Source organism: Rhipicephalus microplus, chromosome 3 (assembly GCF_043290135.1).
Source record: "Rhipicephalus microplus isolate Deutch F79 chromosome 3, USDA_Rmic, whole genome shotgun sequence".
Lineage (NCBI taxonomy): Eukaryota > Metazoa > Arthropoda > Arachnida > Ixodida > Ixodidae > Rhipicephalus > Rhipicephalus microplus.
Window position 1 is genome coordinate 113925739 of NC_134702.1, and position 16768 is coordinate 113942506.

Consider the following 16768-nt stretch of genomic DNA (forward strand, 5'->3'; position numbering starts at 1 on the left):
GTCGTTTGTCGTGATGCCCGCGCTTGCACGTGCTTGCGAATCAGGTACTGTGGTCCGTAGGACAGGGTTCATACCGACACTATTCGTATAAGCACCGGCTGGCTCAGCAATAGTGATTCGCCAACAAGCACAAAGTTGACAGAGGGTGGAGTCGCGGCAACCGGAACAAGCCAGTGTTTGGAGCTCATCGATGATGTATGCCGCGCAAGATTTGGAGAGGTGCTCGGTAAGAGGGCAATGCGGCTTCGGAAGAGGTTCCAGCGGAGGGTAGTGAAAAGAAGAATGAAAGGAGTAATTACTGTGCTTAAATAATCAAACGCATTAAACTCCGCTATTACAGCACCGTTTAAAAATTGCAACAGCTTTATGGCTGCTGTGCACTTGCGCACAACTTCTTCACCACAACTGAATTTCCACCTCTGGATGGGTAAATATTGCATCTGGTTTCTGGCTGTATGCAGTATAGCACATATTGCGTGCCAGCACTGTTGAGGCATTGAAATAATTCTTGGCGTATGGCTGTGAGATTGGTGGCCTCGAAATCAAGCGGCAAATGTTTAGACCAGCAATGCAATTTCCACTGATACACACTGTCAAACGTGGGACTCTGGTGCAGCATGGCATAATCTACATTGATTTTATTAGGATGGTGCAGGAAACTTAGTTGAGCACATTTGTGCGCAGAAGCAGCATCATTTGATGAGTAATGTGGGGTGTTTACATTATTAAAACCACAACAAGCTAACAGACAAGGTAAACATAGTAATTCAGATAAATTATTACTTGGAATTTCGTATTTTGTTTCTGACTAGCCACAATTGAATTTTCAAAACGAACTGAAAGGCATTGTTGGGCTTGCAAAGCAAGAAAAAAGGAAAAAGTAACTGAGACCCCCTTTTGTTGTCTGCCAAGCTAACCCCGCTAGTAGCAATATAATCACCACAACAACTTTCTTTGCTGCGAAGTAACTGACATAAATGTTGGTGCTACTTTTACTTACTCGTATTGATGTCACGAAGCTTTTAAACGTCACTGCTCATTATATCTAATGTAGCTAGCAAGTTACACAAGCCTTGTCTAGCGTACTATCTTGCCACCCAGAGTACTGCCTCTAGTTGCAATGGGCCACGCTGCACATAATGGCCACGCTGAACCCACGGCAGACTGCAGTAGTTGGCCTTGTTTTAGGTGCATCGTAAAGACGCGGTTATGCCAAATGGTGCGACATGTGCTACGAGTATGCACCATTTAGCTCACACTGCCGATCCACTCCACAAGTTTGACACCCACGCACATAAAATTAGCATTTGTGACAGGCAGGCACTTTTCTAAAAGATACCCGAGACATAGGCAGACGACATAGGCTCCCGTCATGTTGCGGTAAGCTTAGACAAATTGCAAATTAAAAGATCACCTGTACTCGACTATGTAACCTCGAATCGAAAGAAAAAAGATCGATCACTCGGGTCGCTCGTACGCGACTAGCCGCAACTGTTCGTCCTACTTACTCGCCGAATACTCGCACACTGCGGCGAGCGGTTGATTAAGGTGCACGTGAAAGGTATTAACAAGATGGCACTCGTACTCACAAATGTAATCTGGCTCGTCGCTGGCGTTGCTGAGGCAGCTGAAATTTTCTTTTCTCTGCCAGAACCCGGATGACAAAATCAGTGTTGCCAGGTCTTGGTAAGGAAGCGTCGACGAAATCGAACAAAATCACCCGAAATGTGGCCAGGGAAGTATTTTTTCACAACAAAACAAACAACGATTTTAAGCCTCCCTAACAAAAGTGATATTCAGCACTCAGAAAGGCAGCGATGGTGTAGTCAACCAGCAAATGCCAAAATATACTGTCGCTCAGCTTGGCGAGCTGGTATCACGACCGAGGTCATAGTTGGCGCTAAAGACAGTGAAACAATTTTCTTAATAAAGTAGAATGCAACTGATAGCTTTTATACAGCATCAGCTGTCTGTATAACCAACAAAACAAGCGTACCACTTCTTACGACTGTGCTAAGCTTGCGTTGCGTGTCAGACGGACACCAATCATAGCGGAGGGAATAAGACGGTTGCGATCTGCGCATCACAATTTCCGACTCTCAGGCCATGATTTAGCTAACGTCTTCGCCATACGTTTGCGTGATTATGCGCCAAACACAACCTGAAGGGTCTCGTCACGATCAAAAGACACCGTTACAAAGAATTAGCAAAAAAATTTGAGGCGATCTTCGCGAAAACGCGAAAACGCGAAAACCAGCATCAGCTGATCCGAAATCGCGAAAACCAGCATCAGCTGATCCGATTGCAGCGTATATTTCATTTCATCATGTCGGAGTTCCGGATGGTATGCAGTTGCAGTAGTCTTGAACTCGACATGCGTGAAAAGCCACGGTTGTGACGCGTGAATACCAAGCTAGAATGACGACCGTAGAGAGGCGAAGAAGCGCACCATTTTTGTCATAAATAAATTAGGTGGTAATAGAAGGCGCTAGGCGTTGCCACAAGGTTGGCTTCAAACTATAAAATTCAATACAATAATACCGTTCAGCCACACCGTGGGTTCGATGCTTCACCCAGAAATAAACACTATTTACGTCCTTGAAAACGTGACCCAGCGTAGTCACATGTGTGTGTACTTTTAATCTCAGATACACCTCGCTCCGATTGTGACATACCAGACCACGTGAACACAATAAGCCAGCTCGTAAAATACAATAACTAAGCGTATACACATGCATGCTTTAATAGTAAGAAATGTGCAAAGCCATAACAGTCCACCTACGCCTGTCCGCTATTAACTTAGTCCTAACAACATTAGATGTATACACTCTGGAAAAGTACCTGATTATGCTACCATCGAGCTTATAAGCAAAACATCGCTAAAATAACGAAGACTATGGTAGAGTGTGCACAATACGAGCGCTAGTTTTCAACATTTTTGACAGATTAAGCACCGAGGAAAGCTCTGCATCGGTGCAAAGCGATCGGCCAAATTATTACTTGTATTTCAAGGCATAGAAATGGTACCTGCTTCTTTTCATTGCAACGATATTATAGCACACTACATTATCACTCTTTCATATATTAAACCACGGAGCCACCACCACAGTATGGGATGGTTCTTTGAGAAAGAGCTCTAGTCTCAGGGCTCTGCTGACAGAGAAACAAAGAAGAAATAATTCTGCATATGACAACTCAACCATAAAATTGATGTACTACATAATTATATTAGAAGCACTATCTCAATTGGGCTGCATTGCAAAAGAATTTTCGAGGCAGCCATACGAAATTACGCACATATTTACAGATTTTGCCAACTTCACTCAGCCCAATGTTTGCTGTGTGTTGGTGTTACTGTGTTCTGAGAATGGTGCTGAAGTCTAAATCAGGATGCTGACGGCATAGCACCAGCAGTCAACTGAGCCTAGCTTTTTCAACCCAGCACCTCACATTCGTATATGATGTCAGATATATGACACAGATTTCCTCCGAAATTGGCCTCATGTGGTTCAACCATCGAATCCTTTAGGAAGATGTGTAGATTTCAAATAACATAATGATAGTGACACCGTTCATCGTGTCTGATTTTCTACATATGTCATCCGGCACGACAAATTCCAGACATAGATTTAAGCATTTTCCCCAGCCTTGAATTCTGCCATGCTTGCCTCGACAACCTACTCATCGTGAGTTCATCTGATGAGCACAGTTCACATCTGAAATCTGTAATCCAACATCTGAACAAGGCACATTTGTCAGCATAAGCAGGTGTGCATTTGACGTCCAAAAGCTCACCTGTCCTATCCTCGTGTTCTCTGCATCCAGTATTCAGCTCTACCCAGGCAGATGTATAAGTATTGAGAGCTTCCCATCTTCGAATACTAGATGCCGATAAGCCCTACAAGCTCCTTCGCCTTATTTTTTAGAACTACGTACTATACTAAGATTTCGTACCATGGTGCCAGGCCAATATACACATTCCCTCCACTTCGTGCCATTGATACACAGAAATGCTACTATATTGAGCTCCCTTAGACCAAGAACTCCCATAAATACTTTTGGGGATGAACAGATGCTTGCGCGACAGTATATGCTACTCCCTGAATATCAAATGAGAGTTCCACTATACATCATCGTACGACATATTGAATGCAATTTGTGCTAGATCACCGACTCGTCAAAGGAGTACAAATAGCGGCCAATCAGTTCCCTGACATGTCCTGAAAACTTATGCCCACTATCTGAATAGCATCACAGCATTTTTTTGTGGAGACTGAAGCCAATATATCCTCAAAAATGTCACTGTGTCATGTGGTTCGCCCTGTAAACATATCCAGCAATGTGACAATGCGACTGAATCTTGAAGTGCCGAAAAACAATCTACTCGGGTGGTACGTACACCTACTTGATGCTATACTACACCTTATGGTATTTGCCTAGGAAAGTCTTTCGATTTCCCGTGTACTTGGGTGTATGTGAAAGCCTCTCTAATTGTGATATATCTAATTGTGCTTACAAGTGCGCATAAATGGTAAGCGCTTATGTCATTGCATTATTACATGAAAAAAATTACGTGATTTATTCGTGATAGGATATGTGAGCTCATCTCTTATCGGTACATGTTACACTCCCTCAGTTTCAATCGTTGCATCTATTTTCCCGTGAACTATAGCAGATGTCAAGCATATCCGAAATATATCATAGGAGCTGTCAACATTGTCATTGATGCACTGTCATATAGCCCAAACAACATGTTCACCTGTCCCAGAGAAATAAACACCATAAAAAAGTGGCGACTGGTTTACATGACAACAAATTCTGCCATCTGCAAGAAATATAAGCTTCGACGCTGCTAGCCTTTCAGTGGTGCAGGCTCATTCGCCAAAAATAGGAGACATATTAGCTTCAACACACGCTGTGACTTCAAGAACTGAACATTTATGCCAACGTGCAAACACAATTAGGCATGTTACTAGACTGCCTTTCATGCCCAAATATACGGGAAATCTAAAGGCTTCCCCTGGCAGATATCATAAGGTGTATGGCATCACGTGGGCTTACGTACCACCTGTGTCGAATGCTTTGCAGCACTTCAAGATTCAATCACATTGTAACATTGCTGGATATGTTTGCAGGCCCAACTACTTGATTCAGCGACGTTTCTGAGGATCTTATTGTGCCATTAAATATACTGATGCCTTGCAAAAGACAAGCTTGTAGGGTTGTGTTGATGGCATGGTTCAGCCTCGGGTGAAATATATTCTTACTCCAGACATTTCTAGGCCACGCACTGTTGCTGCTGCTTTTGTAGCTGCTGGCTGCATCACTCATGTCATTCTTGGTCCCAACAGATAGAGAAAGCCAATGTGGAGCGACAGTGTTCCACCAAGTCCTACCTCCCATTGAGCAATGAAATTAATGAAACCTAAATGCATGATATTCAAGGCAGACATTGCTTGCAACACTATAAAACTTGCTTTAGGCGGGACTGTAGGTCTACCCAGTGACCATGTTCTTTTACTCTGATCGACACGAAGCCCACTTTCCTGCCAGTGACTACAATTCTCGTCTATGTTACATCATAAAGAAACTTCTACCTATAGCTGTGTGACAGCACATTGGAAGGCCCATATGATAGCAGTGAACTAGACTCTTGTACACGCATGCATAATGAAATGATACGGGTTAGGCATCCCTCATTGGTGCGTGTTACCAACTTAAAAAAAACCTTTCTCTTAAGTAACTTTTACTGAAGTTTCATGAAATAAGACAGATGATTCTTTTCCTAAGCAGAAGTCATCATCAGTGCACAAATGGCTTGAAACAGCAAAAATATCCCACTAACATAACATCAATAAGCATTCCCCGCAATGACGTGATTAAAACAGCATGTTAACTGGTTGTCAAGTCAATCTAGCTAATAAAGCCTTTACCAGCATCATTTTTTCAGGCAAAGTGAAAATATTTTTTTGTGTTTATGCATTTGTTGTATCTGAAATAATAATTTGTGTGCGAAAAAAATGCCCCATTGAAGTTTTGACACCTGAGTTATGATGGCTACAAAAATTATTGAATAACAGCTGTAATTTATTCTTATGATTCAGTAAATCTGTTTTCCCTGGGTTTACAAATGTGCTAGTTCTCGAGTGCCAATAATAAAAATGAAAATGTAATTTTTGTTATTTATTGCCAGGTACTTACGCTCAAATGCCATGAAAAATAAAGTGTACCTTCATGTTTGCTGTGAGCTTGACGCCTGCAACAAGACCTCACTCAAAGAAAGGTTGAGGCACTATTCTAAATAACTGAATTTTCAATCAGTTGGAATAAAAAAACAGTGTGGTCTTGCATCTCGAGCTTTGTTTCATTTGTAGATCAACAAGCTCGTGGTCGTAAGTCATGCTTAATTGTCTTTCCTAACTCATTCACATCATGAAAGCACTGAAGGTTGTAAAGCCACATTTACAAAACTTCAAGAATAAAGCCGTGCATGTGCCCCTGAATAGCAAAAAGCAATATTCACATAACCAATGTGAGGAATGTGGGGAACCCTGTGGTACATCAAACGGTCCTCCAAACATTCTGAGAGGTATGCTTGGTCATCTCTCTGACATGGTTTAGTAATACAACTATAGGTGCCAGAAAGCTTGAATAGGACTGACAGATTAGGTTGGTATGGATTCATGATATTAGAACAGTACAATGAAGAAGATTAAAAACAAATGAGCCACAGGAAAGCAAGCACCGATTAACGGCTGAAGTTTATTCAAAATTACAAAACAGATATATACTACATCCAGATGGCAATACGCAAAATTGGTCAGCAATACCAAAAATTAAAAAAACCAGTTGTAGATAAGAGTGAAGGACTTGTTTACCCTGCAGTATAATTGAAAGAAAGCTGATGCATGATTGTTTTTCAATTTGACTGTACCTTCTCAATTGGTTCTTTTTTTTCATCATCACAGGACAACTCAGGAAGCCTGTGGTCGCACACGTTACTCAAGTCTTTTTTCCTTCTTTGTCGTGCCGATCTAAAAACCAGAAAGCTACTGGATGTCAAGATTAGCTATAGTAGTTCTTCCACTACTTGTTTATGTGAAAATCCACTAATATGAGCTCTTTTCGACTCTACTGTTCTGCATAATTGTTGTGCATCTTCTGCCTGAGTAGTTATTTTTTTAGTCAACTCTAGCACACTGAAATAATGCTACTATTCAGACTCGCGGCAGCTTAGTACAATGAACTGAATTTGTCGCTGACAGTAAGTCAATGAAGCAAATTCTCCTGCAGCTCACTGAATCAAACACACATTCAAGGCAAATCAAGTGAGAGGAGAGCTAGTGATAGCATTTTTCATATGGAAAAATCGTTTGGAGCAAGGGGCACAGCATTAGAGTTTAAGAAAGGCAATATAAATTGAGGAACATGTGAATATATATTAACAACAACAACAACAACAACAACAACAACAACAACAACAACAACAACAACAACAACAACAACAACAACAACAACAACAATAATAATAATAATAATAATAATAATAATAATAATAATAATAATAATAATAATAATAATAATAATAATAATAATAATAAATATTATTATTACTATACTATCCTCACTGTTACAATTCGAAAGCGACTACACTGAATGAAGGTCTGACCTTTTCAAGGCATGTTTCTTAACTAAAGAAAAAAACGGCATGTTTGATAACTCAGGAATATGAATACGATGATGAAAAAGGACTTAGGTCAAAGCCAATATACATAGCCCATGAAGCTGGCATTAAAAATATCTCATGTGATAAAAACTCGCATGAGCTCAAAAAATCAGACAATAAAAGTGAGGGCTTAAAGTGGAACGAAATCCCGATCTCTACGTTGCTGTCAATTGTGTGTGTGAAATCGGTTTCTGATTAGAACCCACACTGTCGTTATGCTGGGCCAACAGTGGCGTAACCGGGTTGCGTGGTAGAAGCGTAGCATTGCGCCAAATAGTACACCATTTGAGTTCCGTTACAAGTATGTTATTCAAAGGTGGTAAGTCATTGCAAAGAGCTGAGGTGAAGTTTATGATGATCTATATTCATCATCATCACCAGCGGCAGCATCGATCTGGGCACTGCCCTTGAAGACGCGGCTTTCGACGAAAAACGCAACGTGACCTTTCAAGCTCTTCTTATGAGAAGACGGTGATCATGAGGTTGAAGATAATGATGACGGCTTTCGCCTTCACGTCATCTTAGGGAGAAGCATGAGAAACGCTGCAAGATTGAAAATAAATTTAAATGGTAGTCGAGGAGTAAGTCGCCAAAGTTTAACGCCTAACAATACCTATCGGTGTACTAAGGCGTAAAACTAACTGCATTCACGTCTGCCTTTCACGAATGCACACATAAAGACAAAATACACATTACAAAAAGCAACGTGACCTTTCAAGTTCTTTTTATGAGATGACGGTGATCCTGATGATGAAGATGATGATGATGGCTTTCGCCTTCACGTCGTCTTAGGCAGAAGCATGAGAAACGCTGCAAGATTGAAAATAAACTTAAATGGTAGTCGAGGAGTAAGTCGCCAAAATTTAACGCCTAACAATAACTATCGGCGTAGTAAGGCATAAAACTAACTGCCTTCACGTCTGCCTTTCACGAATGCACACATAAAGACAAAATACACATTACAGGATACGTACGTTGATTGGTAGGACGTCATGTTTATAGACGATGCTCAATATTGCAGCAAATTGGCCCGCATGTCACTGGTGGTTAACGAAGGTGGAAATCTGTCTGCTACACTGTCAGTGGCGTCAAGATTAAAGAAGCCGATAAAGTTGACGTAGCCTTGGCCATCGGCCACATGGGGGCTAGGGCGGTCGTCAGCGCTTCCACAAATTCTGTGTGAAATTCTGAATTGCGTTTGAGAGACTGTCATTCATATGTTACACGGCACTTGAGGACACAGACTCATAAGGATCCAGGTCATTCGGGCACCAGCTCACCAGTAACTTACAGAACGAGGCCGCTCATTTGTTGAGCCATTGTCTCATTTGCCAGTAGACCAATTGAATGTCAAATGTCAGTGATATTATCAAGAAATGATACGTGCTAGTATTGCCGCACTTCTCTCTGACGTTTTATGTTACTATCCTTTTGCACGTGTCGATACTGCCTTGCACGGCGCTTCATTATTTAAGAGCATGGCATTCCAGATTATTTAGCAATTGAGATTTTCTTGAGCCCACGAATGCAAACAGCTGCGTTCACTTTAGATGAAACTCAACCACCGCGAATTACCGAGGAATGTTCCATGCCGCTTGTATAAAGGCTGACGCCGCTCAACGCTCGTCAGTTATTCGGTGACTGGCGTTCTGTGTGTTATTATGAGTATACAGCACCTATTGATTTCTGCGACTTGAGTATGCTTTCGCGGCCATAAGTTCAACCAAATAAAAACTCAGAAGAATCCTACTGCGATGTTTTTCTCAACATCATACGATGTTTAATCTGAGCGCGGTGGTCGCACTTCCGCGAACACTTTGCGAATACAGCGATTCACGCGTCTCCCATTTCGAACGCAGAAGCATACAGGTCCCACGACAAATTCCGTGATGGAGCTGCAGATTTTCATAGCCAGCCTGTGTTGGAAAGACGCCGTGTTGTCAATACGTGGCCGCCTTGATGGCACGTAGAACAGAGGAAGGCGTCTTACCACAGAGATGGGCAAGCCACGGGGTATCCCTTGCTGTAGCGCACCTATGGCTCTATGTGTACAGATCAACATGGAAGTTTAAAATTCAGCCCATGTGGGTAGATCACTGGCCAGGGTGCTCAACTGCTGTCCCTGACGTGGCGGGTTTAATTTCGAACGCGGTGGTCGCAATTCCATGAACACTTTGCGAATGAGGCACAGATCTCTGTCCAATAATGACACACGTCGGCTTTGCTATAGAAGCAGCAGAGTTTGCTTTTACAATCTTGTGCTGGACGCATGCGAAGTAGCGGAACCGGTTCAGTACCATAGAAATCGCTCTCGAAAACCGATTGTGGCGCAAAATTGCGGTGTTTGTGATGCGACGGCTTTTCAGCATGTAGGAATCTACGTGTAAAGATAATCATTCGATGAAATACACATTATGCAACAGATTGCTCTTCATTTATTCATAATGTGCGTTGCCCAGAAACGATTGCAACTGCTCATCGCTTCAAAAGCCAGGAAAAGTTCTTTTGCCTAGAAATTATGACAGCGATTTATCACTGACACATGGTGTTTAAAAAAAACCGCGGTGCAATAAGTACTACCAAAATTCGCACTTCTCGCTCGGATTCATCGGAGTTCCTGCAGCACACTTATACGCATTGGAGAACTCGGGCATGTTCATTAAAGGTACTATGCATCGAGAGCGATGTGGCGCATAATTAGCGTCATATCTTGGGAATTGAGTACACCATTTTACGCAGTGGTTGTAAAAAAACAATTGCTCCGCTGACATGTCTAGCCCAGCTAGCGTTTCCGTTCTCTCTTCTGGGATAAGGGAAGCAAAAGCCTGATACGCAATCTTGGTGCCAACGAGGTCAGCCAGATTCTCATTGTCCCGATAGGCACTCAGGTTCTGCTCATTATTTAAAGACAGCTGAAAAGAAAAATCAAGGTATGGGTTAAAATGAACACAGATAAATTTTGGTTAACGAGACAACTGCTATACGAGAACAAAATTTCGGGCGCAAGCATTCACTGGTAGATACAATGTACGACTTAACCTGCAATTAGAAGGGTGCTTGATCGGGCACTTGTTCTGTGTGGCCCATATCAAGCGTTTATCACAGATCTGCGATTTTCCGTATTTCGGGGTTTAATGCTTCATAATTCTCAATACCTTGATATTTTAGGTGAAATGTTAACTGAACATTCAGACTTCAGAATGCAAGAAGCTTATTTTCTTTGCCTGCAGGTTATTTGGTTTGTGTATAATATTGTTGAGGCTCCTCGAAGTCTGCATTGGTGGTCTAGTAGTCACGATGGTTGGCTGCTGATTGGAAGGTCATGGGCTTCATCTCGATCGTTTCGGTAAAATTTTGATGGAGGCGAAATGCTAGTGGTCCGTGTACTAAGCGATTTCAGTGTACAATAAAGAACACCAGATATGGAAATTTTCAAACACCTCCCATGGGACGTGCCTCGTAGTCATATGGCATTTGTCACATATGCTAAATTGAAGCACACTGTAAATTCCAGAAGGTATTCGCTTAAAGCTGTGCTGATTGAGACGGGGTTAGTCAGATTGTAACGCAATTCCCGGGTCTCCCATTTAGAATAAGTGGTTGAATTGTGGTCGACTACGGAGGAGACGTGTACACGCTATAGTCTGGCGGAAGGCGCAACCGACACGACCAGAATCCGTGCTATGAACCACAGGGGCAGAGCTGTTGTCACGTCTGGGCGCATATGAACGGACGTTAGCATGAGACCATCAATTCTTTCGCCTTAGGACCACATCTAAACGAGACAAGAGCTCGCAGGCTTGCTGACCTACGATGGCTTCCCATATAATGTTAACGTTCAGTGAGACTGTCCTGGTGGTCTTGCAGCCATGGGGGAGAGCCTCAAGCGCATGCCTACAAACATAGGACCTGTGACGCTGGATGAGTGACTGGCAGACTCCTCTCTAGACAGGCCTGTTCCCGTCGGCTAAACCTTGCTCTTTAAATAAGACACGTGATCTGAGGCTGTTTTAGCGTTTGAAATGTTGTGTTCTCTCTCTCTCTCTGTCTCTTGCTTCAAGACACCAGGTTATTTTAATAAAGCCTATTGTAAGATATGCAGGGATACTAAAGAGTTGTGAGCATTTCTTGTGATCTGGCAAACCATAGTGCCGTCATATGACAGCACTACGCTTTGCCATATGCTATACAATATGACTATGGTTTGCCAGATGACGGTATATCAAGATGTGCAGCTCTCCCTGGAGTCCTTCATACGTTGAGGTTTATTGTTTTATCTCAAGACGATGTTTCTTGAATAACCCATTTCTGTGGTCTACGAGGTACTGTTGAAGTAAAATTAACGGTATATGTGGCAAAATAGATGAATAATGAATTATTCCAATGAACATGTCGCAACATGCCGAAAGAACCTAACAGGGTTGGAATTGCCGTTGACATATTGCATTTTTTCGCATTCGATGAAAATATTGAGTCCAAGTATTACAATTTCTTCTAATTGATGGCAATGACAAGAGAAGCGGTAGAAATTAGCCACTAGACCCCGCCATGGTGGTCTAGTGGCTAAGGTACTCGGCTGCTGACCCGCAGGTCGGGGGATCATATCCCAGCTTTGGTGGCTCCATTTCCGATGGAGGCGGAAAGGTTGTAGGCCCGTGTACTCAGATTTGGGTGCACGTTAAAGAACCCCAGGTGGTCAAAATTTCCGAAGCCCTCCACTACGGCGTCTCTCATAATCAAACAGTGGTTTTGGGACGTTAAACCCCACAAATCAATCAAATAAGATTATGGTGGTTTTACAATTGATAACACAATGACATTCATTTTGCAGGTTTATTGTTTTGGTGTGGCGACCAGCACTTATTGCGTATATAGCGTGTTGTTATTGAGGAGTAATGCTCAGACACCTGAAATCAAGAAAACTGCATTCACACACATCAAATTCGCCTCTATCACTCTCTCTCTCTCTCTCTCTATCTCTCTCTCTATATTTATATATATATATATATATATATATATATCCTGATGAAGGCCACACTCTAGGCCGAAACGTCGAATTAAACCACGTTGTGACCGCTCACGGATGATCTACTTGACAATATATGTATATATATATATATATATGTATATATATATACCAGTTAATGAGTATTACTCACGACAGACTTGTGTGACTTGCGCATGCAGAGCCCCCGATTCGTATATTCTTTAAGGAACGCTTTCATATCTTGCTGTTCGTAACTTCCGAAAGTGCGTATGCCTAGTACATCAAACGCGTGCATAAACTCGTGGGCGGTGATCTGCAATAAAAATGCTCTGTTACAGGGCAGATAAACGAACTAGGTAGTTCTATGCTGTCAGAATTGTGAAAAGCAACACTGTCGCTGCTTTTGCCAGGTACTAAATTTTGCTCCCATAACTCGGCCGTGGCAGCGTTGTCACTAATTTTATTTGCTGTTTTTTTATTTATTATTCATTTGGTGTAAGTTGTGTAAATATCATTCGGCTACATTTAAAGGCTGCGCTAAAACAATATGGAAGCTTTACAGCTGGACCAAGGCCCGTTCCACTCGTCCAATCACACAAAGTGCATGTTACGATCATAGCTGGCTGCAGCATCAGCTGCGTTGAAAGCCCCGCTACTGTGCATGACAGGCATGTCAGCGCTGGTATTGCTGCACCATATCCGCAGCTATTGTTCACCCTGCAGTCAATCTACCTCGCCAAACTCTATTTTGTGGCCTTTTTCCTCACACGTATGAAGGAGAAAAAAACTCGTAGAGGCTCTCCCACAAGAATTATAGAAAAAGTATGGAAACAACTACACAATATTGGCACTAGAGGTGTGCTCGGGTTTCGGGTGGCCATAAAGCCCTGGCCCGGCCCATGGGCCGCGCTTGGGTAGGGCAACGTCTTCTCATCTCGGGTCCAGGTTCAGATCAGGCAACTTCATTGAGCAGGCCGCGCCTCGTACAAAGCCCATATCAAGTCAATAATCACGGTAAAAAGCACAAAACGCTAATAATGTCCAGTGAAGTGCATATGGGGTGAGCCTCAGCCCCAGCCTAGGCATCGGCTGTAAGCTCATTGGCTCGGTCGGCTTCCTCGGCTGTGTATCGAGTGTGTTATCTGAAGCGAGCCCGCGCTATGCACAGACGGTGCTCCGCGCAGGCTGTCACCCTTGCCCCTCACATGTCTATAAGCACACTCGATTAAAGGCAGTGTTCGTTCTCCAGCAACCCGAGGCTGGCGTCTTGTTTTATCACATCGCGCGATACAAGGTGTCAGAAGTGGCGAGTCACCGGTTTTCATCGGCGTCCCGGGGCGCCTGGAAAAGAATAGCGATGGAATTTGTGAAGCCACCGGACCTGCTACGTTTTACAGGGGACATCAGTAGGAACTCGAAGTTGTTTATACAGAAATTCAACCAGTTCCTGACCTCTTCCGAAACAACCGACAAGAATCCCCGCCCGGAGACTGCAAAAGGTGCCCTTCTTTTGAGTATCGCATGCGAAGAAGCCATCGAGGTCTATAACACCTTCACTTTTGCGGTGGGCGAAAGCAGCCTTGACTACGCTACGGTGGTAAAAAAAATTGAGGAGTACTGCGACGCCCAACAAAACGAAGTCTACGAGCGATACGTCTTCCGAAAGAGGGTCCAGGAGCCGGGTGAGCCTTTCGAACATTTTCTGAGAGATTTGAAGACTCAAGCTCGAGCCTGCACCTTGGGTGCATTGACTGATTTAATGGTCCGAGACCAAATCGTCTTCGGAACTAGAGACACTAAAGTAAGCGAGAAGCTGCTAGCGGACAACAAGCTTATCTTGGAAAATGCCGAGAAGACTTGCAAGGCGGCAGAAATATCCGCAGCACACCAAGAAGTTTGGGGTCAAGACACGAAGCAGGTTGACCCGGTGTGCAAACAAAGCCACGTGGCACGTACTGAGAGGTGCAGAGACTACAAGTGTCGGAAATGAGGGCGAACACACGAACCACGTAATTGCCCTGCGCTTGGAAAGGCATGCAGAAAGTGCAAAAGAAAGAACCACTTGGCAGTTTGCTGTAGGGCGAGTGCTAATGTCGACGAACTCGAAGAGTCTGAAGATGACTTCGACGTCCTCGAGATTTCAGTTAACAAAATCAACAGGAGATGCGACTGGACTGTAGAAGCGCGCGTGAAGAATGCGCCAGTGCAACTCAAAGTGGACACGGAATCTGAAGTTAACTTGCTGCCCTTCGGACCTTACAAAAAATGCACCCAAAACCACTACTTCAACCGAGCAGTACGGTCTTGCGTTCGTATGGTAGGGGTCTGATTAAACCCTTGGGTGTTATCAGGGCAGAAGTGGAAATTGACAGTCGCAAAACCATAATGAACTTCTTCAAATTGGCAGTCGCAAAACCATACTGAACTTCTTCATCGTGCGCAACGGACGTCAAGCGATACTTGGCCTGCAAGCAGTGAACAAGCAGTACTCCTGTCCCGACAAGTTCACAGGATATCTGAATATAGCTCAGAAAAAGTGGTTAAAGACTTTCCACACTTGTTTTCTGGCACGGCCTGTGACAAGCGACGCTACCGGATGTTTCTTCGTGAGGGAGCAAATCCAGTCGTCCAAACAACTCGCCGGGTGCCCCTGGCCCCCGGCGAGTTGTTTACACGAAACACTCGGGGAAGAACTACAGCGCATGGAGCTAACCGGAATAGTCGTCAAAGTCAAGGAACCTACAGATTGGGTGAGCCCCCTTGTACTTGTACAAAAGAAAGACTTCAAGCTCCGTGTTTGCATTGACCCTCGAAAGATTAACGAAAGTCTAAAGCGGGAGCACTACGAAATGCCCCAACGCAAAGATATCGAAGCAGAACTCGCACACGACGTAGTCTTTTCACGATTAGATGCGAACTCTGGGTTTCATCAAATTCCATTAGATGACGAAACTTCGAGGATTTGCACATTCTCAACACCGTTTGGACGTTATCGATTTTCGAGGTTGCCATTTGGCATTCCTTCGGCGTCAGAAGTCTTTCAGCAGACGCTCAATGAATTTTTAGAAGCAGTTCCTGGTGTAAAAAAGAATGTTGACGACATACTAATCTAGGGTACATCAAGTAGAGCGCACGACGAGCGCCTTTGACTTTCATTACAGGCTGCAGAACGGGAGGGCTTGACGATCAACCGAGCAAAGTGCACAGTCGGCGTCGAACAGATCGAATTCCTCGGCGGCGTTATCAGTGCTGAAGGCATCAGGCCCAGCCCTTCCCTAAAAAGGGTATGATAGAAATGCCGCCACCAGCCGATAAGGTCGCAGTTCAACGAATGCTGGGTGTTGTAAACTGTATTCCCAAGTTCGTACCGTCGCTCACTGTGAAAACAACGCTGCTCAGAAGCTTGATCAAGAAGGACGCGGTTTTCGAATTGTCTGAATCCACGCGCACGAATGGAAGCAATCATGCGATACCTTGAGCAAGAACCCACTGCTAGCAATATTCGATCACAAAAAAGAAACTAAAGTGTGCTGTGACGCATCGCAAAATGAAATGGGCGCCGCGCTTCTGCAACGTCATGGCAGCCATTGGAAACCCGTGGCACATGCGTCGAAGGTATTATGGGATACGGCGCAGCGGTATTCTCAATTAGAAAAAAAAATTACGGCATATTCATGGGGTGAATGATGATGAATGGGCGAAGCTCCGGAGGGATTCATCGGTTAACTGTGAATCTTCCGTGTAATTCGCCCAGTCGATCATCATGTAAAGACCTGAGAAACGCTGTGTGTGTATATACACAGATCAACTTTTATTTGTTCTTAGACGATGGATGGCTTGCGATGTCCCTTCATTATGACGGCTTTATGGTCTGTGAAATGAAGGGAGAGCGGTTCTTGTATGGGTTGCAGTGGGCAATTTGCAAATACTAGGTCTATGCATGTTCCTCGGATCGTAGTAGGTTTCATATGGTCAAACGATATACGTCTGAGTGCATATCTAGAAGCCATATGTTGGATAAGCCAATTATTGTCTATGATAGCCACGTTGAAGTC

The 16768-nt window shown here is 43.5% G+C and overlaps 1 protein-coding gene across 2 annotated transcripts in view; it reads right to left on the minus strand.

Moving 5' to 3' along the window:
* Nucleotides 1-10138: 10138 nt before the first annotated feature.
* The window catches only part of LOC142803296 (neprilysin-3-like), a 34524-nt gene continuing 27894 nt past the window's right edge, over nucleotides 10139-16768 (minus strand). The window contains exons 6-7 of one of the 2 annotated variants that reach the window (XR_012894044.1): nucleotides 12886-13026; nucleotides 10139-10638 (exon numbers count right to left, since the gene is read on the minus strand). Coding sequence is in view for 1 of the 2 variants with exons in the window: in XM_075888427.1 (XP_075744542.1) it covers nucleotides 10625-10638 (14 nt within the window). In the remaining variant the exon portion in view is untranslated. The remainder of the gene's footprint in view (nucleotides 10639-12885; nucleotides 13027-16768) is intronic. The other variant, XM_075888427.1, reaches the window with a different exon arrangement.